Raw genomic sequence first — 27,433 nt, forward strand, 5'->3', positions numbered from 1 at the left:
GCTCGACAGCCAATCAGCGCCCTCAGCGCGCGGCTTCCCGCCCCATGGACGGCCTGTGCGTTCTCTGCTTTGATGAGGCCGAGGCAGGGGCAGTGAGGCCTCTTTGCTCAGTGGCCTGTTAGGCCTGTGTGAGGGGGTTGACCACGCCCGCCACCCACTGCATCCTGTCTCTCTTCTGGGGGTCACCAAGAGCTTATCAGTTCCATTGTATTCATACAAAAGTTTAAAAAATAAAAAATAAATCTGGGACTCTGGGAGGCAGAGGCAGGTGAATCTCTAAGTTGAGGCCAGCCTGTAATACAGAGCAAGTGCCAGGATAGTCAGGGCTACACAGAGAAACCCTGTCTTGGGAAAACCAAAGAGGGTAAAACTCTGGGAGCTATGCAAATGCTTTCTCTCCCATCCCTTCAGGCTTCCTCTTGACCTACCAAAGTACCGGGCTTGGCTATTCTGAGTCTAGTGCTCTCTCTGTATCTGAGGAGTTCACTTCCCTCCACTCCTCCACTAAAACCAACTAGAAGCAATGTTTTTCTTTTTCTTCTTCATAAAAAAAGGCAAAGATGAAACTCCATCTTGGAATTGTCAAGAAAGCCAGTCTGTAGGAAGATAACAGAAGAGAGAAAGGCTTGTTTGCCAAGGCCTGGATTTGTGGTATATCTGTTTTCATTCCTAGGGCACTGGCCAGTTCAGCATTTAAAGCACTCATTAACTAGATAGTCACTTTCTGTCCGCTCCTCGCCTCTTTCAGAAGGAAAATTCCTTCAGTGTTTTTCCTAGTGCCTGCCAAAGGGTTAACAATCAAATATATGTAAAGGCGATTCTTGATTTTATTTTTACCTCCACAGCTTTCCTTTCTCTGAATCTTTGAAGAAATTCTAAGGAACTTAAAGATGAGGAACTCCAGCTTAAGCTTGCTTTTAAACTTTTCATTTCTGCAACCATCTTTTTCTTTTCAGCACCAAAAAAACACATCAGCATTTATCTAGTGAGCACTACAGTCTCCCAGGCTATTAAAGCGAGCTGCTTTTAAAAGTCACATTAACAAAGGCCAAATTCACAATATACTTTAACAGAACTGTCATTTAAAATGTGAACAAAGTTCCTAAAATGAACGTATTTCTAAACATAGACTCTTTGCTATGCACTTTTGGAGTGAACAGGTAGGTTGACTGCTAGGTCCAGTGGCACATTCCTGTAACCATTACTTGGAAGATATAGGCAGGAAGATCAGGAGCTCAGTGCATAGTTAATTCAAGGTCAACCTATGCAACGTAAGACTCAGCCTCAAAAGCCAAAACTAGATGATGATGATGATGATGATGATGATGATGATGGTGGTGGTGATGATGATGATGATGATGATGATGATAATAATAATAATACAAAGACCAGGGGCATGGACCTGACCACCTGAGGACTTGCGTTTGATCCCTGAGATCTGCATCAGGGAAGGAAAGACTGACTTCCACAACTTGTCCTCTCTCTCTCTCTCTCTCTCTCTCTCTCTCTCTCTTTCTTTCTCTCTCTCAGACACACACACATACACACACACATACACACACACACACCACAGAATAAACTTAATACCATTTTAATAAAATAATGACTAAAAGACTGAAGCTTTTTAAATAGAGAGGACATCACAAGCACTTGGCTGAAAATTCAGCATTGGGTTCAGGGCAGGGACGGGGGAGGGGGAAAACAATAAGTGTTTAAGGTATGTTACCACAATTTTTTCCAAATATAAGGAGAAAATAGGAAATATGCAATAAGAAACCTGGCAAACACTATCTTAACTACATGACCAGAGTTTACAGCGCTCTTCTTGTTACCCACCACTATATAACAAACTACTGCCAAATATGTTGGCTTACAAAAATTCTCTCCCAAAGATTGAGAGGGCTCAAGAGACCATCTCATATGATTACATTCAAATTATAACTAGAACTTGAATCTTCTGATGCTTTAATATCAACTTTTTCTTTTTTGGCCCTGCCAGAGTTTGAACCTAGGTACTTGAGCATGCCAGGCAAGTTGAGCTACATCCCCAACCTCCAATGCCAGTTCGTTTAAACATCCAAGGTGACTTCTTTACTCTGGCATCTGGTGGCTGAGATGGGCAGAACAATGGAATGCTTTTTCTACAAGAGGCTGCCTTAAGCTTTGAAGGTTGTTGGACAACCTCAGCCTAACTCTGTAAGGTTGTTTCATTTCAACTAGACAGACTTGTCAGGGACATCTCTCCAAAGGACTAGGGCAATAGTTGCAAGGCTTCTTGAGTTCTAGCATAAGAAGGTAAACAATTATATTTGTAACATTCAATTAATTAGTTATCAGAAAGTCACAAGGCCAGGCCAGGTTCATGGAGATGGACCTGCATAATGTTGTGAAAACTGGAGATAAAGTTTACTGCAGAACATGGAAACTGACTATGGTTGATCACAATGTAGTTGCATCAACTAACTCCTTTGGCGTTCATTCAAATCCCCACTAACTTACCCTTTCACTGTTGTTCCAGAGTTACGCTAAGCACATTTCTTCCTCTTAATTCTTTTTCCCTTCTGTGCATTTTCAAATGGCCTGTCTTGGAATTCACTCTTTTTCTCTCCAGTTTGAATTACTCTATCATCAATGCATCATCCCTGGTGCATTTTTGGAGTATCTTCATTATTGAGGATTTCAACTTTTTAAAAATTGCCTCCATGTCTCACTCAATTTTACCTATTAAAGTGTTGATTTATTTCTACATTTCGATTGAAATTCAGTAAGCTTCTTTAAACTTGGTTTGTTTGCTTTTAATTATGGTGGAAATTTGAATGAGAAATGTTTGCCATTGACCCAGGTATTTGAACATTTAGTTCCTCACAGACTGCTGTTTAGAGGGGCTTGGGGGATGCAGCCTTGCTGAAGACAGGGCACCAGTAGGGGCCTTTGCTAGTATCCAGCCTCACAGCACTTGCAGCTCACACTTTCTCTTGCGCGCTTTCAGATGTGAGCTCTCCGCTTGCTGCCCCGGCCACCACACCTGGCGGCTTCCCCGTCCCAGTGGGGTCTTATCAACCTGAAAACACAGCCAGAGTAAATTCCTTCTTCCATAAATCAGCTTTTGGTGGTGGTATTTTCTCACAGCAATGGTAAAGAAACTAGTGCAGAACCCTTATGAGCATCCACCTACACTGGTTACTGTCTGGACGGTTTCTGGCATTTTATTTATACTGTCAGATGAGGTCATAGTTCCTTAAACGTCCTTGGTGCTTATTGATATATGACGTCATTCGAGGACAAAGGGTTAGGTATTTATTCCGGACTTCATAATTTGGCTTGCTTTGTTTTTGTTTAGTTTCAGAAATTGAAACCAGCATGCTTATTTTTTTTTTTTTTTTAGCCTGTAATTTCTAACACTAGATGGCACCAAAATTCAGGTTACCTGTGGCCATGCTAGGAGGCAATCCAAGCTTATTTTACCCTAACTCCTCAGCTGGTGAGTTTTTCCAGACTCCATTAGGGAGTTTTTTATAAAGGGTAGTTTATGCACACAAACCTCTGTCTGGGGCTTGCATAGGCCTACCTGTGCCTTCCCAGGCCATCAATCAGTCTCTGGTCACGAACTGTAGAATCACCAGAGGGACCAGCCCTGGCTCCTACTCTAGGACTGTGGCTCTGAATGCCACAATGCTGAGCCCACAGTTGGTGCTGAGCTGACAGTAAGGCAAAGTGAGGCAAATCCAGCATGCTACAGAGCATGCCTGTGCCAGACATCCAGGTCGTGAGCTCCATCTGTGATACTGGCCCAGGACAGTTGTACTGCTGCAGGCTGGGGATGGGTGGCAGCAACGGTCCCTCGGGGAGTATTAAGGTTGGCATTGAGCTCCTAGGCAGAATCCTTGCTTTCATGCTTTGCCATCCATTAGGTGGAGTTCTGCTCTCCATTCTAAAAGCTGGAGTTGTCGGGAAGATTCCCGACTGCAGTCTTGGCCATCATCTATCACAGGTCTACAGCTACAGGGCCACGGGATGCAAAGAGTTGCACCCCAGAACTGAGAGACCACTGTAATATGTCCATACTGCTTCAAGTCCGTGGTCAGGATTTAATTCCTTCTCCGTTCCCAAAGTGGAGTTAGCATTCTCCATGAAGCTTAGAATTATGGGAGGGGCAATGCAGGCCTTGGCATCTTTTCAATGTGTCTTTTCCTGTTATACTGAAATCAGAACACTGCAGATGGTTTTTTTCACCTTACTTCTTTAGCTCTTTTGAAGGTAGTGTGGTGGATGAAAATCTGTCAGGGGCATCAAACCTTAAGGACATTATGACCTGATGTTGTTAATCTACAAACGTGTTGGGCCTTACCTACAGCTATTATGGGATGCATCATACCGCAGGGCCTTAGGCTAGACACAGCAATTAATCAGTAGGGAGGTAACTGGTGGATGATCTTACCTAGCTGCCTCCTTAAAAAGGACAACATTTAAACATGCCGGACAGACTTTGTATCTCAAAGCAAAGACTTCCAAGAACCATCAGGGCTGCCTGATGCATTACAGTGGGAAATACAGAAAACTACATGTAGAGGCTTGATTTCAAAATCCAACTTTAGCTTTGACCAAACCTTTAGATTTAACTCCCGGTTCATGGCAAATTAAAGGAACAGAAGATGTGATGTTTCAGCACAGACGCAGAGTCCACAAAATATAAAATGCAGGAAATGTTACTGGAAAAAAACTTATCTCAGGAGATAAGAGACAAAACAAATATGTGTGGATCCAGATGCTTACCAACTTAACGTTTATAATACAAAACAAGAAATTGGGCCAGGCATGGTGGCTCAGATTCTTAATCTAGCACTGGGGAGGTAGACGCAGGCAGATCTCTATGAGTTTGAGACCAGTCTGGTCTAGAAAGCATGTTCTAGGCCAGTCAGAGTTACATCGTGAGAACCTCTCTCAAAAATAAAAATTAAGATATTTATTTTGACAGTGTGTGAAGGCATGCTTTTTTACATGGGAGCATGTATGTATGCACGTATGTTTATATGCACGGAAGATTTGAACAATCTCAGGTGTCCTTCCTTGGGAGCTATCCACCTAATTTTCTGACACAAGGTCTCTCATTGACTGGGAGATTGCCAAGCTGGCTAGCTTGGCTGGCCAGCGAGTGATCCCCGGTGATCCTCCTGGAGGTGTTTCTGTACCTCCAGCCTTGGGATTACAAATACAAACCATCATGAGTCCGGACATTTTCTTATTATGAGGTTTTGGGGGATTAAAGTCAAGTCTCTGTGCTTCCGAGGGGGAGCACTTTACCATCAGAGCTATCTCCACAGCTTCAGGAAATGTATTAACTGACTATATACTAAATGGTGTTAAGTGAATATTAATGTCTTAGATACAATGATTTAAAGGTTATGACTTTTTTTTTTTTTTGGTTCTTTTTTTCGGAGCTGGGGATCAAACCCAGGGCCTTGCGCTTCCTAGGCAAGCACTCTACCACTGAGCTAAATCCCCAACCCCAGGTTATGACTTTTTAAAGCAGTCTTTATATTTTAGAAATACAAATATGTGGTTATAGAGGACATGAGATTTGGTTCTGTATTAACTGTTTTTTGTTTTTGTTTTTGTTTTTATGAGTAACGAAAACATAGAGGTTCACCATACTTCCTACATCTGTACATAGCTAAAATTCTCCACTAAAACATGAAAAAACTAGGCATAGTGAGTCAGGTTGTACTATTGCTACTACAGCTGCTGCTGCTGCTGCTGCTGCTACTACTGTTGCTGCTACTACTGTTGCTGCTGCTGCTACTACTGCTGGTGCTGCTACTACAGCTGCTGCTACTACTACTGTTACTGCTACTACTACTGCTGATGCTACTACTATTGCTGCTGCTGCTACTGCTGCTACTACTACTACTACTGCTGCTACTGCTGCTGCTACTACTACTGTTGCTGCTGCTACTACTACTACTGCTGCTGCTGCTACTGCTGCTGGTGCTGCTGCTGCTACTACTACTGCTACTGATGCTACTACTACTGCTGCTGGTGCTGCTACTACTGCTGCTGCTACTATTACTACTGCTACTACTACTGCTGCTGCTGCTGCTACTACTGCTGCTGCTACTACTGCTGCTGCTGCTACTGCTGCTGCTGCTGCTACTGCTGCTGCTACTACTGCTGCTGCTGCTGCTGCTGTTGCTGCTGCTACTGCTACTACCACTACTACTGCTGCTGCTGCTGCTGTTGCTGCTGCTACTGCTACTACCACTACTACTGCTGCTGCTATTACTACTACTACTACTACTACTACTAGCATTTAGGCGGCAAAAGGATCACAAATTCAAGGCCATCCTGGGTCACAGGGCAAGTTTTGTGTCAATGAGGGATACAAAGTAAGACCTTAACTAAAAATACAAAAATAAATAAAAATAAAAACCAATCATGAAAAATTGCACTTCTCCCCCTGACTTTTCCTGGCTGTTCTTGCCTACTTCTATGACCAATTCATTCTGAATCTTTTCAGATGCCTCCTTCTCTACCTAATCATTAAATGTTAGTGTGTGTGGTGTGTAGGGCATTTTATTAGTGATTGATGTAGGAGGCCCCAGCCCATTGTGGATGGTATCATTCATGGGCTTGTGGTTCTGAGTTATGTAAGAAAACAGGCTAAGCAAGCCATGGGAAGCAAGCTAGTAAACAGTACCCCTCCATGGCTTCTGCATCAGCTCCTGTCTCCAAGTTCCTGCCCTGTTTAAGTTCCTGTCCTGACTTATTTCGCTGATGAAAACCGATATAGACGTGTAATCCAAATAAACCCTTTCCTTCCCCACCTTGCTTTTTTAAGCATCAGAAACTCAAATTAAGTGTGTCTTAGAATCTGTTGTCAATTGCTGACCTATTTGTAAACTGAGTGATTTTTAAATCTTATTCTGTAGCACATGAATGCATTATTAAGGATTTCTTAATGGGAAACCTGGCACAGTGCTATTCTCTTTATTTCTTGATTGATCTTCGACCTTGCACCTGTAGCTGTGGCTATGTGCTCAAATATTTGGACAGGCACTGCCCTGGCAGCCATGAAACCATGAAACCAAGGTTTTGCCCATAAAACCAAGGCAAAACCTTGGGCTAACCCTTCAAGAACACACTAGGCAATTACAATTTCTTGAGAAGGTCTCTTTTGGTTCCTTTGATGCCAGTGACCTTTGCCAAGAAGGTGGATTGCCAACTTCAGGCCACCACCATCACCACCTGAGATGTGGAAATTGACCAGAGCTTGTTACTAAATTCAACAATTTCGTTATTGTCGTTGTTGTAAGTGTCTCTCCAACAGTTAGTTGTAAGGTTCTTGTTTACTTTTGCACTTTCCAACCTTGTCTAAAAAATGTTTTCTCAGACTGGAATTAAGAAAAGAAAAAAAAGGGCTGGAGAGATGGCTCAGCGGTTAAGAGCACCCAACTGCTCTTCCAGAGGTTATGAGTTCAATTCCCAGCAACCACATGGTGGCTCACAACCATCTGTAAAGAGATCCTATGCCCTCTTCTGGTGTATCTGAAGACAGCTACAGTGTGTACTTATATATAATAAATAAATAAATCTTAAAAAAAAGAAAAGTCTTTCTATCAGGAAGACTTACAAAATTATGTATCATTCATTTGAAAGTATAGCCAGATGCAGTTGTAAGCCTTTTGGAACAAGAACACTATCAATAAAATGACCTGCATCTCCCTTAAAGGCAACATTCACTAACTACTACTTGCAATTTTAAGCCTTCGGTTTCAGAGCAGATATTTAGAGGAGTTTGAAAGCAGACTTTGGAAGACCTTGTTTTGAATTCCAGATATTTTGTTACTAGTCTGTCTAGCCTTACCATGTCACTTAACTTTTCTAAAACTGTTTCATTATTGGTAAAATAAGTAAAGTATGCAGGTTCAAAAGACTTAAAAAATGATAAATGTAAAATTCTCGGAATTCATTACTACTCGATAAGTTTAAGTCTTGGGGTCTCGATCACATCACAGCACATTGCTTTTGAATGCTAGCTTTCTTTACAGATCCCTGGTTTAGGACATGCCATATCGATCTTAGGCATCTTACCGTGAGATGACTTCCTTACCAACATACAATGACTTTAGGTAGAATGTATGTTTATTTGTGTCGATTTGGGGAAAACCTGAGGGGAGTCAATATTACCTGAAAGTCTCTTTTAGTTTAGAGTCTAATTTATTAACCAATTAAAACACACACACAGAAGCCTGGCATTGGTGGCACTCATCTTTAATCCCAACAGAAGCAGGCAGAAGCAGGCGGATCTTTTGAGTTTGAAGCTAGCCTGGTCTACAGAGTGAGTTCCAGAACAGACAGGGATACAGAGAAACTCTGTCTCGAAAAACAAATAAAAAAACAAAAACAAAACAAACACAAAGGCAAAACAAAAAACCACAGGGGGAAAAAAAATCAATGCAAGCTAATAATAGTTTCCCCATTCCACCCCACTCCTGCTACTCTCAGGGTCCACAGCGTCCAAGGGCGTGACTGCAGAACACCACAGGAGCCAAGAAACCTCAGCAGGACGTCGCCACACTATCTTGTTCTCACGTGACCTGTGATGTAAAACTCTAGATATCGCTTCTTTTCTCTCTTCCTAGGTTGTTCGGGCGGTGAAGACAACTCAGCCAGTCACAGGTGGGTGCACCAGCTCCGCAGCGACGCAGCCTCGGGAGCCAGAGGGCGGGGTTTTTAGGGAGGATGGTTGGGTGCTGCAGAGCCCTCTGGGAGTTGTAGTTCTAGATGGCGGCGCTTTCACAGAGGCGGCGGACTGTGTTCTCTTAGGACTCCATCCCCCACCATCCCCCGCGGCCTAAGCCGTTGCCTCTTCCTGTTTAGGGGACTATTCTCTAAGCCGCTGCCAACTGAGAGGTCTGTGAAAGGGTCTTCGTCTCCTGTTCTGGTATTCTAAGGTAGAGGGTTTGGTCTGCTGAGGTAGACACTCTTTCGCTCCTGGCAAACTCACCCTGGGACAGTCCAAGAGGGAGCCCAGGCGAGGAGGGAAGGGCTGAGCTTGCAGCCAATGGGCTGTCAGCATGGAGGGGTCTTTGGGATGCTGGGAGAGCCAAGCCCCGGGCTAGGGACACTGCTCCAAAGCGGCGCAAGTCCCTCGAGTGGGTCAAGTGAGGGGAGTCCTCGGGAGCTGAGGAAATCTGGGTCTGTGGAAAAAGGTAGGAAGGGTTTCAGCAGATGAACACCCAAAGCCGGGGTGAGAGGACTATTGGGATTATTGCAGGGATAGAGATGCCCTTGTATGAGGAAGATCTAGAGAGGGGAATTGAGAGCAGTGGTAAGGGTATGACTCACTTGTGCTTGTGTGCTGGAGATCCAACTCAGGGCTTAGCAATGAAGTCGCTCTACCACCAAGCCACTTCCCCAGCCCGTCAGTGACTGCTCTGATTGTGGGTGGCAATGGTGTGTTGACTGTCTTGCAGTACTGGAGCTGTGAGACAGCTAGGCAACTGCTTTCTCCTCGCTTTACAAATCAGGAAAAGACCTACCTAACTGAAGACATCTGCTTATCACCAGTCACTTATTAGCCAACTTGTCCAAAACCGAACTGAAAGGATCCTTTGGCAGTGCCTTATCTATTGTTGAGATTCCTCTCTGTTTTCCTATTTGACGCCTTCAAATATTACAAAGAACTGGCGTGAGGAGTAACAGGCAAAAGTTTTTGTCTGTTCGTTATTTATTTGGGGCTTTGTTATTTGTCCTCAACAAAACTTTTCAGTAGGCCAAGCGGCACTTGTAAATTAAAGAGAAACCTGTATGCCTTATAAACAACTCCTGCCAGATAGGCATGGGGCAAGACTGTAATCGCAGGACTCAGAAGGCAGGTGGGCGGATGGTCACCAGGTTAGATAAATAAATAGTGAGACTTCAAACCTGAAACCCAGAGGTAGGGAGATGGCAGGTGTCTAAAGTGCCAACCTTGCAAGCATGAAGACCCAGCTCGTGTTTTTCTTGGGTCTTTGCACCTTTGTAAAACAAACAAACAAACAAACAAACAAACAGGTGTTTTATGGTGCACATAGTAACGCCCAACATTAGTGAGATAGGAACAGCAGGACCTGGGGGCTTGCTGGCCACCTAGTCACCTGGACTTGGTTAGCTCCAGCCCAGTGAGAGACCCCATCTCAAAAAGTAACATAGAGGGAAGATACCTGACTTCAGTTTCTGGCCTCCACATGCATGTGTGCAGACACACAAACATGTACATGCCCATAGACCACACATACATGAAAAACTAGGCACTTCAAAATCCTCTAAGGAAGTAAAATTTACCTTGCATTCCCAGCCCTGCTCACTATAGCTTTGAGAACATTCAGCTTTAGATTTCCTCCCAAAATCTTTAATGTGAACCTGTTCTACACATAAAACTGTCCTATTATAGTTCCATAATACTGTAAATATTTAACAGGCGTCAACTTAGGAAGCAGCACTGCTAACCTGAGTTACAAATGAAAACAATGTAGTGTTTCTGTAAAAGATCTATATTGGCATAGAAAGGGGAAAAAAATCACAAGAGGTTAAAATTTCCTAGCAGGACCGTATTTTTATAATTCATTTAAACTTCAATACTTCGCTAGTAGTTTTTGATTTGTTTGTTTGTTTTGGTTAGTTGGTTGGTTGATTTTTTTTTTTTTTATCTAAAACTCAACTTCAGAAAATCTAGTGTTGCTGGTATGGGAGGAGAAGTTCTTTGGTGTCATAGTATTGTTTTGGTGCTTTCTAGACTACACTGTGTCCATGGCTGCCAGATTTTAACATTCTTTGAAGCATTAGTTAATCAGAGTACAAAAATGTGCTGCACCCCACCCCCAGTGACATCAGAATTGTAGAATTGTGGCTATTAGCTATTAACATACCAGTAAATTCTTCATAAAGGAGGATATGTGTTAGTAGAGTCTAGCAGATTTATAGAGGAGAGAGATACACATGCAGGAACTGCATCTACCAGGCTGCCTTGCTTTTATACTACAGAGGTAGGTAAACTCTTACCAAATGTCACCTGCTCATGTCTGTATTTCCCATTTATAAAATGTTATTAGAATGGAGCCATGCATACTCATTTCCATATTGTCATACTAAAAGGTAGAGCTGAATAATTCCAGATGCCCTATGGCTTGAATAATTTCTTCCTGCCTCTTTATAGGAATGGTCACTCTATGCCTAATAAACAATATAAAGTATCTTAAATTTTATAAGATATGTAAATGTGTTAGATAATAACTAATTTCAGCCTCTGAGAAAGAACATAAACTCTTTGGGAGTTTATGTCCATAGAAATTTTTTTCCCCACACCTAGTGTATTCTGCAAATTGATGCATCTTGGCATAGGTAGTATAGATTCATGTATGGATAATTATAAGGAGGGTGTTAGAACAGGTTCTTCAGGTCATAACCAGAGAGCACTTCAGGCAAGCAAGCCCCATCTCTGTCCATAATGCTGCCACCAAGCACGACAAGCCCCGTTCCTTGCTGCCTGGGGTTGGAGTCGACTTGAACTATAGTCACACTTTCCATTCTGTGACTTAGCATACCAAGTCAGTATGCAGGTCATATATTAACTTAGAGCCCCATTTTCTTTAGAGATCTGTAGGAGCAGGAATGTAATAGGTGGAGCTTTATAAGAAGCCTTCTTACAATGTTGCAATTAGATGCAAGAAGAGTCGAAAGGGCAGCATTGCCTTGGGTATATTCTCAGGGTGCTGGTAGGGACTTTATGAGAGCCAGATGGAGCCTTCTAAGACCAAAGTTGTTGTTTTTCCCAGGACTCTGTCCTTATCTCCTTGGCTTGGCTATCTCATACCCAGCTGGAAGCCCTTTTACTTCTTATCCCCAGTGTTCCCAACATCGCCATTTCAATCTTGACATTTATTTTAACTCACATCTGTTTTTACCCCAGTATCACACAAATTATATAAGCCATCAACTTCCTTTGGGGCCCCGTCATGGTCTTATTTATGCGATCTCATAAAATATCTGAGATGAAGTAATTTATAAACAGCAAGTTTATAATCTTAACAGTTCTGAAGACTAGAGAGTCAAGGTCAGGGTACAGTTAGTTTAGATGCTTGGTAAGGACCTTCCAGGATGGCTCCTTCTTGCTAAATTCTCACAAAGTCAAAAAAACAGAAGGCAGAGTGGGGCTGCTAGCTCAACCCGTGCATTTAAGCATCTTCTAAAGGCTGCTTAGGACTATAACACCGAGGCATCTCTCCAGCCTTGATAATTACTTTCAACACATAAGCCTGGGAGGTAAGCACGGTAGTACCCTGCACTAAAACTAGTTTCAAACAATCAGGAACTCTTAATGACTTAGCTATGGGTTAAGAGTCTTGAATTTAGGACTTTGTTTCAAAGATCAAAGATAAAGATTCTAGAACTGAATACGAATGTTTATATTACCTTGCCTGTTTAACACCCACCAAATTATATCATTAAGACTGCAGCAAAGGGGCTGGAGAGATGGCTCAGTGGTTAAGGGCACTGACTGCTCTTCCAGAGGTCCTGAGTTCAATTCCAAACAACCACATGGTGGTTCACAACCATCTGTAATGGGATCTGATGCCCTCTTCTGGTGTGTCTGAAGACAGCTACAGGGTACTTATATACATAAAATAAAAATTTTAAAAAAAGACTGCAGGGGTTGGGGGTTTAGTTCAGTGGTAGAGCGCTTGCCTAGCAAGCGCAAGGCCCTGGGTTCGGTCCCCAGCTCCGAAAAAAAGAAAAAAAAAAAAAAAAGACTGCAGCAAAGAGATGTTATGTGTGTGCTTAGCATTTTTGTCATTGATAGACCGTTCTGCACTCTGACCTACAGTCACAGAACTCTTGTTCCCTTCTCAGCATACTTCATCACATAGCAGAGTATCTTATCGTTTCATTCATTTTTAAAAACCATTAAGTTCTTTTGGAACCCTTAGTGTATCAGGGGAATTTGAAGTTTGAGGTAATTGACTGAGGCAACTGGAAACCACCAAGCTCTGAACTCATTTGCTTAACTATTTGATAAAAGAGGCAATAAGAACCTTGGACTCCTCGTTTATGAGTTTTTTATTTAAATCAATTTTCAGCTTCTTTGGAATAAACCACTAGTTTTACTATGCCACAACATTTCAACATTGCTCAAAATAAATATATGCATGGGTAGCTAATGTAGAGCCTTTTAAGTTCCCTGAATGGCCGCCATGACTTCCCTAAAATCCATCAGTAAGGCTGACTGACCATAAAGAATCTTCCTAAATGTTCCCTCTTTCCCAGTTTAGTAGTTATTTAATCCCTAGTTAAAATATCTTCAGGAACTAAGAGGACCTACTCAGTATTCTTAGTCTATTTAAGAACCAATGGTGCAGTATTGGTTTACATGTGGGGAAGTGTAGTCACCCACCTCTTCCACTGTTTAAGCAGATTGGTTGTTATTCTCATTTGGACCTGGTCCTTTCTCCAGTTGAACTGTCCCTGAAAGGACTGATAGTGACTAGGGAAATATCCTTCACAAAACAAAAACAAAAAAACAAAAACAAAACAAAATAAAACAAAAACAAAAAACAAAACTTGCATCAGGAAACAGAGTCAGCTAAACTAGTTTGCCTCAAATAAAAGTTATTTTGCTAAAATTCTAATAATGGATGCACAGACATATAATTCCATCCCTCCTAGCTCCACCTGTTTTAGAGGCTAAGGCCTGTTTGCTGTGTTGGCTGTTAATGGTCTTTCATTCACAACCTAGATGATGAAGAACCGACTTTTCAGATCTTCTTGGGTCTTTCAGAGAACTCAAGCTCTTCCTTAAGGCAAGTATCAGTGTAGAAGTAGCATTGGGAATCACACTGATTAGACTCAGTCCCAGCTACGTCAGCTACGTGATCTAGGACGAGTTTCTTCTCTGAGATTCTGTTTTCCCTTATTCCTTCCTTCTCTTCTTCCCCCTCCCTTCCTTCTAATGTGACAGTAATATTTACTTACCGAAATTCAACGGTTTAAACAGCACCAAGCAAAACATGAGACAGCAGGCAGCCTTCGGGAAGACAGCAGGAGCTCCATCTCCCACACCCTTTCTGCTGACAGATGCATCATTTTCTCTGGGGTTCCTCCAAAATGGCAAGCAGCAGTTTACGAGAAATGAGTTCTTTTCCTTTAGCACTATTTTGTTTGTGCTTGTTCAATGATTCTATGAAGATTAACCTTTTTCTTTATATTTTTCTACTTTGGAATATACTCTTTATACTAAATACTAAATACTCTGTGGAAATCCATTGCATAGAATAATAGTGGTTGGTATTTGTTTTATACAAACAAATATATCCAGTTCAAAGGAAGCCTTTTAGGGTTTTAGATTTTCCAAATGAATTTTGCCAAAGCTACTCTTTCCTCCCAGCCCCCTCACCTCATGCCATTTTTTTTGATGAGAAGATACTGTTTTCCTTGCAATTCATTTTTTCAATTTCTAGAATGCCCTTTTCAGTTGAAAGAATTTAAAAATTATATAAGGGATAGCAGAATCCCAAAAGTGACTAGCCTACAAGATGTTTACAGGATTCGTAAGCTTTCAATGCCATTGTACGTCCCAGATTAATTTCACATCTCACATATACTGCATATGGAATGTTTTTACCCATTGCCTCAAAGAGCCATTTTTAAAATTAGTCAAATTTGTACTTTTACATTAATGAAACAATGGAATTGTGAGGGCTCACTTTATAAGTAGGTTAGTGTCAGTCGTGACATAGAGAAACTAGCATTGGGTCCCAGCATGATTTGATTTCATTTTTCTCTGTCGCTCTAAGTGATATAAGGCAATTTCTTTTCCACCTTCAGCTTCTCCTGTTCCTTATCTTTCTATAATCCTAGTCTCATTTAGGAAGGCCACCTGAAATCCAAAGATCTTCCTAAGTTTCTCATCTTCAGTTTAAGAGCCTTCAGTTCTTAGTTAAAGTAAGCTCTGTGAGTTAAAAGGACTCATTTTCCCTGAATTTAGGCAAGTCTTCAGTGTAGAAACTAAACTGAGTGGGTGCTCAGTTCCGCACTAACCTGGAGCAGCCTGAGATATTCTCTTAAGACTCCGCCACCGAGATGTACTGGGATCCTTGCCTCTCCTGCAGAAAAGAATTTCAGGAAGAGTCAGTGTGAGGCAGATTTAAATTTATTGAGTTTAAACCTATATTTACAAATGGGTGTTAATAGAATGTGTGCTCAGGGGAAAGACAGTATTCCCAGTGTGTGAGGTGTGAGCTTCCCTGGAATGTGGAGCTTAATTAAGTCTCTTAGAATAGCAACGTGTGTGTGTGTGTGTGTGTGTGTGTGTGTGTGTGTGTGTGTGTAATTATATACACAGGAAATTATAGCATGGTTTAAAGAAAGTCTATATTCTTGTTGTTTGTTAAATTCCCAGAAAAATGAAGGTTTAAATCTTTTTTTTTTTTTTCCGGAGCTGGGGACCGAACCCAGGGCCTTGTGCTTGCTAGGCAAGCGCTCTACCACTGAGCTAAATCTCCAACCCCTGAAGGTTTAAATCTTAAGAAGGAATAAAGCCACATTCAAGTGATTCCGGCCTTAAGCATAGTTCACTGCTAGTCTCATTTGAAATATCTCTATAAAATAATATTACCTTTATGTAGGCTATCCCTTAGACAACTTTGTTAATTTTGCTGGAACCTTTGACTTGTAGCCAGTGAGAGAGTTTAAGTGAATGTGGGCCCCAGGTCCCTTTCTTCTCACATCTCCTTAACTTGTCTGTCTTGCCTTAGAATCTTAGGCTTCAGTTTTAACACTTTAGTTAAAACTTAAGGCAAACAAGTGAACTATCTATTTTATTAGGTAGAGGAAGGTGTTAAGACCTGTTTGATCACACTAGGTACAGCTTAGCAAATTTGAGACCACCAGAGCCACCACGTTGTCCCTTGCCTATAAATAAATAAATCAAAACTTCAAATTTTTTTTCTGTTTTAGTGAAATTAATGTCATCAGAGTTGCTCCCATTTTAATGGGATTCCAATAGCAACTACCTTCAAACAATGTGCACTTTGCACTAAAGCACTGATTCTTAACCCTGCATGTCAGATATTTCCATCAGGATTCACAACAGTAGCAGAATTACAGTGAGGAAGTAGCAATGAATAATTTTATGGTTGAAGGTCACCACAGAATGAGGAAGGGTCACAGCATTAGGAAGGTTGAGAACCACTGCAAAAGAATATTCTTGCTACATGTTTGAAAGTGTGCAATCTGCTTGCTCTATAAGTCAGTTTCAAAGAGTCAGTTGAAAAAAACTTTTTAACCTAGGATAAATCCTGTTTTTTTTTGTTTTTTTGTTCATCCTTGGTTACTGAAGCCCTGTTCACGATATGTAACTTGGACTAAATCTTTCACTGATGTCTTGCTAAGCTGATTTAGAAAGTAGAACCAGTGTTTAGTATAGAGATAAACTAAAACTGAAATGATGAAATGAAAATTAGCACTGGGTTTGCATGCCGCTGGGCTAGCTCCTAAGAGATTTAGGGGACATTACTTCTCTTGGTTTTATAAATTGTATTTTTAAACTTGTTGATGGTAAGAAATGTGGCTTAATTTTCTATTTTTCCCAATGCCTCTCTACACTGTAAGGCCTCAGGAAGCCCTTGTTGAATGACTATGTTTAGCATTTACCATCACTTGGCTGTCTTAGTGATTTCTGCCATTCTAATCCATGTAGTGTGTGGAAGTGAAACACTTATTTTGGGATGGTATTAGTTTTGGTTGTACCCCACCCCACTCCACCCCCTTTGTGGTCCTGGGACCTCTCACATGGTGTGCAAGCACTCTACCATTGCGCTACGCTTGTCTTTCCGTTCCCTTTGAAATGTCACTGTCCCAAGATGCTGCCTAATGGATTCCTTTAGCATTTGCTTGTCTTTAGTAGTACCGGTAAGGGCCTGACTGGGTTGTACACTGGGGAAAAGCAGAGGCAAAGAGGGAAGTGAAAAAGAAGGAAACAGAACAGAAAATGCACAGATTTGGGGAACAGAGCACGTTACTAGCTTCTGTGTCACTAAGTCAGTGCCGCACCGATGGCAGTTGTCTACATGTTTATTAAGGAAGATTTTTATTTAAAAGAGAGAAATTCAAAAGGCAGCATTAAAAAGTACTTTTATCTGTTTATTGCGATCATTAATAGCACAACTGAACATTTCTCAGCACATAGTTCTAATGTATGCAGCACTTTTTTTAACCCTTATGTGAATTGGCGAGGTGGGTGTTAGTGTTTTAACCCTTATGTGAACTGGCGAGGTGGGTGTTAGTGTTTTGATTTTGCAGGTGGGAAGGTAGTGGCATGGAGGTTAAGTGGATGGTGCTAGGGGTTGGGGATTTAGCTCAGTGGTAGAGCGCTTGCCTAGCGAGCGCAAGGCCCTGGGTTCGGTCCCCAGCTCCGAAAAAAAAAAAAAAAGAAAAAAAGAAAAAAAGTGGATGGTGCTAAATCCTGTAGGTGAATAGCAGATTTCTGATACAAAACCTTACTTCCTTTCAATCGTTCCATAAATATTATTGTAAGAAAATCAGGATAAGTTTGGCTGGCCTGAGGCTCAGGAGTAGAGCACTCACCTAGCAACCATTGTGTCCTGTACTCATCTGTAGAGAGAAAGAGGGAGGTGGGGAGGAAGGAGAGGGAGTGGGCAGGGAAAGAATGAGTTAGAAAAGTTAGCATGAGAGTCCATTAAACAAATCAGGAACGATGCTTCAGCATTGCTCTGTGTCCACAGTAATGTGAAGTAGGAGATGGTCCAAGTAACAGAGGTGGGACAGAGAGTAGGACAGACGGCCTAGCACTGGTGAAGAGGGGTCAGCTCAAACTTGGATTACCTAGTTCTGAGAGTCCATAATTGGTCCCTTGCACCTTTTATCTTTCTACATAAACAGCCATACCAACAGTAACTTAAACAGTTGCCATACCAACAGTAACTTAAACAGTTAAGAATAAGAGCAACAATGGCTTTTACAGCTCACAGTGCATTTCATTTTATGTAGTTCTTTGCATTGGACAGTGAAGTATGCATACACAGAAGTGCATTAAATGCATACACACTCACACATACATAGAGTTATAGAGCAAATATGCCTGTAACAATTAGATTGAAGAAGGTGAACACTGCCTATACCCTATACGATCTCCTGTCTTCCTGTTAATCCCAGTAGCGTGTTCTCTCAGCCATCAGAAGGGATGCTGTTCCACCTGGGTAGTTTCCAGGACAGAAGTTGTCTCATGCATTATAAAATGTTTAGTGTCTTATGATCTCTGTCCTTGATTTGTCAGTTAAACACATCCTCCCCCAAATTATACCAACTAATTGCACGACATCAAATTCCTTCTGTATTGCTCTGTTCTACTCTCTTCGTGGTAGAATAAACTGTAGGGCGGGGATAAGAGCAGGAAGTTCCACTCATCTGCTAGAGTTCTTTACCCTTCACATTGAGTACTGTTGGGAGCCTGACTGCAGAGAGAGATGTGGCTGAGGCCTTCAATCTTCTCGGGATTGGAACCGTCTTAGGTCCCATGTTGCTGTTATTGAAAGATGGCCTTTTACCTTAGGTGATTTTAATTGAACCACTGATGAGTTCCTCAATGAAAACAGAGTAAGTAAGCAAAACAAAATGTATTTCAGCAAATGAGCTATTCCAGAGTTTATCAATATAGTACCCTTTGGCTTATATTGTAACTCCTGTGAGAGTTCCCAGGATCTAATAGAATAAAAATCCTGATCCAGCTGGTGAAGAAAACATTACATCTCCCCTTAACCTCCCGGCAGCCCTGTTCTCAACAGTTTCTGTTAAAGCATGAGTACCAAGGATGAGAATATAATACATTTAAAGCATTTTAAAGTAAAATTTCACATATATCGGTAATAATAATTAAAAAAAGTTCTCAAAACAAGAAAACAGCTGCAACAGTAAGGAAGGGAGATGATGTGCTTCTGGATTTTAGTGAAGGAAGAGCCAATCAGAGTCCAAATGGATTAGATGCTGAGTGTGAGAAGTCTCTGGTAAGATAAGCAGAAGGACCAAGATTCCACTAGTTGAAGTAAGAAAACCGTATGCATGTGGTTTGGGGTTTGTCTTTTCATGTTTGAGGAAGGAAGTCGAGTTTGGAGCGTGCTAAGTGTGAGTTGTAGAACTACACTAGGTTAAAGGTGCTGAGTAGCTAGTTGAATATGCAGGTGTGTACTCAGGAGAGATGTTTGGCTAGACTCTTTACCGGGGAGGTTGGCTTCCTTTAATCTTCTGAACTTTCTGTAGTTGAAGAGCTTTCTTTTTATACCTCCTAATGTGATAGCCACTAACTAGCCACAGTGCTAAGGAGATGTAGTTTCCTTGTGAGGGAGTGAGGCCCCTTTACTCCTTGTACTCTGCTCTGAGGGGAAACTCACAGTCTTTACTTTAGGTGGACCTTGATCTCTGTTTGTTTCCCTAAGTCTCGAGGCTTTGAAGTCATCAGTTCAAATTCTGAAAAAGCAGCCATTCCCTGCAGCCATTCCAGTGTTTCTTTTCTTTGCTGCCAGCTTACCTGATTTCATTCTCTCTCTCTTTAAGCCTTTCAAAAAGATTTTTAAAAATATTCTATTCCAGGATTGGCTCCAAATAACTGACTCTTTATATTCCTGGAAAGGAATTGTCTCACTTACTTTTCTTTAGGATGAAAGAGAAAAATGTCAAGTTAGTAATATTTCTGATAAATGTCAATCATATACCCCATTTAAGCCCTGATGGCTTTACACCTATAGTCCGTGGCTTGCTCAGCAGTGGGAGACCAAACTGGGTAACAGTGAGCCGTCTTTGAAAATGATACCAACAGCAAATCCCCATTCTTCTCTATTTTGCTTTCATGCAAATATATTAAAAATAGTAAAATGTTTTTAAGACTAAACTAAATTACCTTTTTCTGGTTCATATAGGACTGCCTTCCCCAGTGCCTGGAATCTGAGAAAAAATGGCAAACGTGGATAGTGACTCTAGGCATCTTATCTCTGAGGTAGAACATGAAGTGAATCCCGGACCTATGAATATCCAGTTTGACTCCTCAGACCTAAGATCTAAAAGGTAAGGTCTTAATGTGTTTATTTCATAATTAGGGCTTCTAACAATTAAGATATAATACATTACAGCCCAAAAGATCAATAGTATTGATAGGGAAATAATCGTTTTCTTACAGAATTTTTACTCTGATGTATATGCATATGGTGACACGAATCCTGTGCCCTCGTTTACACATTTTCGTGTCTTGGAATGAGCGTGTCTGCTATCAAGTAGGATGCATTTATGTAATTGACTCAAATATCTGTGATTACCCACTTCACGCAAAGTAATCCGATGCTAAAGATAGAAAAGGAATAGCCTTTTACCTTCACTTAATTTAAATACCAGCAGATAATTTAAAATAATTTCAGATTAAATAATTTTTCAATTTATAATTGGAAACCTCAAGAGAATCTTTAAAAAAAATAAGTAGAAAAGAGGACTAGTGAGTGAGTTCAAGAAAATAGTTACTGGGTTGAGAGATGCTGCGGTACAATGTGTGATGTGCAGAGGTGAGGACCGAAGGCTGCATCCCAGCTACCACATAAGCTGGATGTGAGCCTGTGCACACCTAAGACACAGTGACGGAGTGGGTAGAGACAGGAGGATCACCATGACTTGCTGGCTGCCAATCTGATTGAAAAACAAACAAACAAACAAACAAAAAAACCAAACAAACAGGAGTTCCAGACTAAGGAAGACCCTGGCTCTTAGAAATAAGACTGAGGATAATTGCCCTCCTCTGGCCTCAGTGCGTGAACATATTTGCGGGCACACATACACAAAGTGGTTACTTACAAAATAGGAAAAAAGAAGACCAAAAATGGCGGCACACACCTAGCAGTTAGCACTCAAGAGGCAGAGGCAGGAGATTGGGGCCAGCCTGGGCTACTTAGTGATACCTTGTCTATTGGAAAAGAAAAGAAGTAACACGCCAAAAAAAAAAACAAAAAAACAAAAAAAAAACAAAAAACCCGAGGCACTAGAGAGATGGCTCAGCAGGAAAGGCTCTTGCCACTAAGCCTGACTACTTGGGTTAGCTCCCCAAGCCTCACATGAGAGAGGGAGGAACTTACCCAGTGCCAGTGTTCTGACCTGCATATGCACAATAGCACTAGAGTGTTCTCACACTGAGTAAATGAAGGAAGAAAGTTATAAAAAGTTTAAACGAAAAATAAATAGTCTTCCGGTGAGGAAATGAGGTAGAAAAATTTATAAAATATCCTTAAAGTAGTTTTAACAGGAATATGCAAAATCTGCGAGAAAAACTAAAATGTTCCTGAATGATGCAAAATGGGATTTGGAGTATTTCATCAAATCTGAGATGCTCTTGGTTGTAAATTGCATTTAGAATATACAAAGCTTGGCATAGTGGTACACGCTTTTAACCCCAACACTTATAAGGTATAAACAGGCAGAGTCCTATGGGTTTGAGGCCAGTCTGCTCTAGAGTGAGTTCCAGGAGAGCTAGAGCTACGTACTGAGACCTTGTCTTGAATGGTAGGTAGGTAGAGGTAGACGGACAGACAGACAGACAGACAAAGAGGGTCTGGAATGAAGCTCAGTGGTTAAGAGAACTGGCTTTTCTTCCAGAGGACATGGGTTTGATTCCTAGCACATACATACATGATAGCTCATAACCATGTGTAATTCCAATCCCAGGAGATCTGACTCCTTCTGTCCTCCATCAGCAGTAGTCGTGCCCATGGTGCACAGACATTCTTGCAGACAAAGCACCCAGACACATAAACAGACCATTTCAAAAAACCCAACGCACAACACACAGGCGTACACTGCACACTGTCTGTGGGTATTATACATGTAAAAACCTGGACTTGGAATTTTTGCTTTCTTTTCACTGAAAGAACTCTTGACCATATTGTGTGTTATTTCTCATTTGTCTCTTATAGAACTATAAACGTTGATCATAGAAACAACATGCATTGGTTAAGACATTATAACACCTCACACTTAGAAAACCTGATTCTTCTGGATCACTTTTTGATTTGGTCATCAGACATGTTGTGTGTCCCTCCTGCGTGGACAGTTGTGAGAGTGGGTGACTTTGATGACACAACCTTCCTTGATTTTCTCCAGCAGCTCTGAGGATGCTCGCAGATCCCTGTACTTGTACTGTCCTGGTCTCACCAGATGGTGTCAGGAGAGGTCTTCTCTTACGGATCCCAGTCCTTCCTGAAGTGGTTCTGTGGTTTGACTGAGGTGGCCCAGGATGGCAGTTATTTGTCACACACCACTAGAGGTAGCCATCATACCACCACCCGGCCAACAGTGATTCAGACATTGGGTGTTAAAGATTATGAGGTGTCCTCATTTAGAAACGTTTAAATGTATATATTAGAAAAGTATGTTATCAGTATCAGTATGACAGAAAGTCATCGTCTACTCCAGGCAGGAAGAATAAAATTGTAATCCAGGGGGCTTCAATCCAGGAGAGAGGTTCTGCCAGTGAAGTATTTATCATACAAACTTGAGCACCTGAATTTGGGTTCCAGCATCCATATAAAATCCAGGAGCTGTGGTGCATACCTGTAATCGCCACACTAGGGAGGCAGGGCTTCTGGAGAGCATTGGCTAGCTAGCCCAGCCAAACTGATGAGCTCCAGGCTAGTGAGAGACTATCACAGTAAATAAATAAGCAAATGAATGAATGAATGAATGAATACACCACCTCAAATATGCCAATAAATGAAGGAGAGGGAGAGAGAGAGAGAGAGAGAGAGAGAGAGAGAGAGAGAGAGAGAGAAGCAGTTCAAGTAGATACCTGATGTGCTCACAAATGCATACATACACATGTGCACACAGAGATGTGCACCCAGAAAAAAAGAATTTTACCCACAAAGTTCGTGTGATCCTACACTCAAATCCCAGCAGTCAATTCTGAGGTTTCTGTGCATCAGCGATCTCACTGCTACACACACTGCTTTACGGTGTCAGGCGGTGTGTACACAGGGTCATGTAAGTTGCTAAGAAAGCAACTAAAATGTGTTTTCTTCCAGGACTGAAAACTTAATTATGGCATATTCATACAGTGGAATATTTTTCATCTAAAACAAAGGAGGTGGCCTTATGATATAACAAAATGGAACAACTCGTTATTTTGTTGAAAGGAAAAAGTGAAGTGCAGAGCAGTATCTGTAGTCCGCCACCATTCATGTACAGTCAGTTACTGCATTGTAGACCATGCAGTATATGTAGATGAGGTCTGGGGAGGGCTCAGATGGCTGAGAGGGACCGCACAGCTGAGGTAAGGGAGCCTGGTGCAGTGTTAGCAGATAGTCAGCACCTAGTCATTGCCACCCTCCTTCCTGTCAGCGGAGGGTTAGTCTGCTTAAGAGCTGCAGCAGACAGATGACAGTGAGCTGAGCCTGGCAACCCATTCTTGTATTGTAACCCATTGTAACCCCTTCTTCAGATACTTGATTTTTCAGTTTTTCTTGTAGCTACAACTGGAAGTGTAAAATTTATCCCTGAAGAAGTCGTCGTTAACAGTGGCTATCAGAAGAAATAGAGAAGTTGGTAATGTTGATTCTTACTGGTATATTCCAGTCTCGGTGAATGTATGCATTTACAAATGCTGACAATGTTCAGAGTTTTCTTGAAGCTTCCAAGTTCTGTGCTAAATAATCGGCCACTGTGACAATAAGACATAGGTCATTAAAGTGCATTCCATTACAATGAGTTGGCAGGAGTTCAGTTCCTCGAAATTTTAATCTAACAGGGTATATTAAATGGAAATACATTTTCTGTAATGAAACTTGTGAACGGGGAGAATCCGCTATTTTCAGTCCTGGTGTAACTGGTAAGCACGAATGAACCACTTGTAAGACCTTAGCAGTCCTTGCTTCTGCTTGTGGGATAATCTCTGCTGGAGAAAGCAGGAACTATTTGATGAGAAAAAATATGTGAGTACTTTAAACATTGTTTCTGCTGAGATATAGATTCTCCCACTTTACATGTAAATAAAACTTAGATGACTAGTACCAAGCTCCAGTCCTTTGAGTCCCTGTGCTCTGGTGCCACCCTGTATGTGTGTGTAGTATAATTTGATGTTTCTTACCAGTCTGCTCCCCTTTCCAACTGAATTCATTTAGCTCCCTGTCATATCTGTTAGACAAGGACTTTGGTGTATTTATACTTTTCTGATTTACATTGCCACATATATCATCCAGTTAGCGTTCATGATGGCGGTGTCCCAGATTATCTTACATTTGGGAAACTGCGGCTGTAGGATGATAGGAAACAACCTTGGATGTTTGAATATTACTTAGCTTGTGTTATTTTCCTCTCTCCCACTAGGGGGCAGTCGAATCTTAAGTTAGTTCAGATCTTAGTCTCTTAACTGGCAGGCAAGGACTGCAGGCTTCTCATTTTTATGAGGTAGAGTCTGAAGCAGGTGGAGGAAGGGCTTTGACATTGGAAGATGCACGCCACAGGCGTGTGAATCATTTAGGCGCGTTATAGATAAGTAAGGCCCCTTTTCCTTCAGCACGCCTCCCGCCAGTGCTGTTTTGTCATCTGTTTTGGGGTAGAATGAACAATAAAATGTAAACGGAAGGGCAGAAAGGTCTAGAAGCCTCCTGTGTTCTAGTCGATACATTCTATTGGGAATTAACAGGCTTTTCTCAGGCTTTTGGAGACTACTAATGGAGCTGGTATTCAGGATTGCTTCATGTTTCCCTACTGCTCTGTGACTATGCCCTGGGAAAGCTGACCTTCCCAGCCAGCCTACAAAGTTATGAAATGGTTAATTTTTAATTTTTTTTCCAGTTCTGGGTATTGAACCCATGGCCTTGTGTACATTATGCAAGTACTGTACTGTGGCTTGGCTCAGTTTTTAGCTTTCCCCTTCTCTGTGTGTCTTTCCTTGTTTTCCCTTCTCCTTTTCCCAGAGTTCAGGGCTTTCCTGTGACTCTTTGTAGGCCCAGGGTTACTCTGTAAGGCCGGAGCTCCCTGAGGCTCCACCCCCTAAGCATGCTCTGTACACACACTCTTCTTCTACAGCGTGGTTACAGGGCCCAGCTGTCCTGTTCTTGCAGGGCTCTGTGGCCCACTTGGTATTAGAATGGAGAATAATCTGATGGATCAGAAATATAATCTATTACATTTATATGACTGTTTTCATTTCAACACCAAAAAGTCTCAAAATACCAAATCCTAACATTCAAGCTTTTGCTATTGAGGGTGTTGGTCATGCTCCGAGAAACCACTAAGATAGAATTGGATGTTTCAAATACAGAGCTTCCTCGTGCCCTTGGACCATGTAAGGTACATTATGGTGCCTTGCTGTTAGAGTATCTACCAGTCTGTGTGTTTGTGAAGCAGCCTCTCTATCTCTCCTCCCACAAATGCTGTCACTGTAGATCAGCCTAACTTGATAGGTGGGTATTTGTGGCTCTAGGAGAGAGGAAGACTCAAGCAGTTTCCAAAGGCAAGGTAAAATGTTTAATAGATGTTGGCTTATGGCGGCAGTTGGAAGTGGTTACCTGGTGCTTGATGATTTTATAGTTCTCGATTATATAAACAACAAAAATGAGAAAAATTCAGGCAGTGGGAGACAGTGTACTTAGCATGTACAAGGCCCTAAATTTGATCTTAAACTTCCTAAAAAGAGGAAAGAGGTAGGGGAAAAAAGAGAAATTGATTTTCCCAGGAGGGCTAGTGTGCTAAGCCACCACAGATTACGTAATGAAGAGCTTGCCACCAAGCAGTCAGATGGGCAGGACCTCCATTGTCACTGGTACCACTGCTCTGTATTACGCACTTCATCAAACCCATCTGTCTCCCATCTCCTCTGCTCCTTTCTCTCCTGCCCCCTCCCCAGCCCAGTTTCCTCCGTACTTTCCCACTTCTCCTCTTACTTTTGGCCCTCAAAGAAGTATATTTTTGCCAAATGCTTAAGGAAAAAATTCTTGATCTTAGCATTAGAGGCACCTTATTTATATGTGACTTTGTTACGTCATTAGATTATGCTTTTTCTAGTCTCATTGGAATCCTCTTAGTCTCTTAAATTCTTTGTTCCAATGCCTTTTTCCTTCTCTTTTCTCTCTTTAAACTTTTTAAACTTTTCCCCCTCGGTATCTGCTCACCTGAGTTTTAGCTCTTTAGATCTCTCAGCTCTGGGGAGTTAGCTTGTCTGTTTTGTTTTCAACCCACTCCTGGGAAGTCAGTCATACTTCATTGCACTTTCCCCCTCTCTCACTGGGGAGCCTGGGAAGTGAGAGAAATCTGAAGACCAAGGGAGCCTTTGGGCTGTGACTGACGCTCTGCAGGGTCAAGTCAAAGAGACTTGGTTGAGCAGAAAAGGTATGAAGAATTAATGAAGAGTTAGGGCAAAGCCTTTATCTGTCTGGTCAATGTTAGCTCGTGTATAGTCAGAAGGGGTTTGTGGCCGTGGTATAATTGCACCCCAAAAGCTTAAAGCCAGTAGTGGTAAGAAGATTCAAGATTGCTTTCAACAGATTTAAAGCCAAATGCTAAAATGTATATAAAATGGATCTGGGGTCAGAAAGATGGCTCAGTCTGTAAAGACCCTGCCTTACAAGCTTGAGAACCTGAGTTTGATCCCCAGAACCCCATAAAGTAGTTGCTGCAGTGACACATGCTTGTAATCCCACCACTGGGGAGCTAAGAACAGACAGGTCTCTGGGGAGTCCCTGATGAATTTTACATACATCAAAAATAATGTTCCCAAAGGAAGATAGATACATGTCATGTCCTGTCATGGTTGGGGGTCGTCATGGCAGCACAGTGGGACAGCCTGCAATCCCAGCACTTGGGAGCTGGGAGGCAAGGGGATTGTGAATTTCAGACCAGTCCGGGCTACAAGAGACCCTGTCTTTTTTTTAAAACTAATTTATTCACTTTATGTATATGTGAGTACACTGTAGCTGTCTTCAGACACACCAGAAGAGGGAATCAGATCCCATGACAGATGGTTGTGAGTCACCGTGTGGTTGCTGGGAATTGAACTCAGGACCTCTGAAGAGCAGTCAGTGCTCTTAATCACTGAGCCATGTCTCCAGCCCGACCCTGTCTTAAAATATCAAACAAAGAAAAAATTAGACAAAAAATTATACCATGTGATTGTTGTTCTGTTTTATGTAAAGAGCAAAAGGAATCAAAGCCAAAATGCAAATGTCCATTGGTATTTTTCAGCCGTGCACCCAAATGTTACCAATTCATTTAGTGAGGTTTGCAGTGTCTGGATTGAACCCAGAGCCTGGTATGTGCTAAGCAAATGCTGTACTACTGAGTAACGTCCCCAGCACACCAGCGATTACCTCTTCAATAATGTTTACATTTCTGCAATACTTTTCTGATGAGACAC

General features: G+C 41.7%; 1 protein-coding gene across 14 annotated transcripts in view; it reads left to right on the top strand.

Annotated features, from left to right (window-relative positions):
• The first annotated feature begins 8,633 nt into the window (after positions 1 to 8,633).
• The window catches only part of Slc38a9 (solute carrier family 38, member 9), a 77,689-nt gene continuing 58,889 nt past the window's right edge, over positions 8,634 to 27,433 (top strand). For 4 of the 14 annotated variants that reach the window (XM_063281735.1, XM_063281734.1, XM_006231936.4 and 1 more), the window contains exons 1-2: positions 8,854 to 8,910; positions 19,965 to 23,905. Coding sequence is in view for 7 of the 14 variants with exons in the window: in XM_063281731.1 (XP_063137801.1) it covers positions 20,000 to 20,109 (110 nt within the window). In the remaining 7 variants the exon portion in view is untranslated. Of the gene's footprint in view, positions 8,677 to 8,757; positions 8,952 to 9,017; positions 9,210 to 13,771; positions 13,836 to 19,964; positions 26,410 to 27,433 lie in introns of those variants that run through there. The other 10 variants (XM_006231937.5, XM_006231934.4, XM_006231930.5 and 7 more) reach the window with 9 other exon arrangements.

Source organism: Rattus norvegicus, chromosome 2, assembly GCF_036323735.1.
Source record: "Rattus norvegicus strain BN/NHsdMcwi chromosome 2, GRCr8, whole genome shotgun sequence".
NCBI classification, from domain to species: domain Eukaryota; kingdom Metazoa; phylum Chordata; class Mammalia; order Rodentia; family Muridae; genus Rattus; species Rattus norvegicus.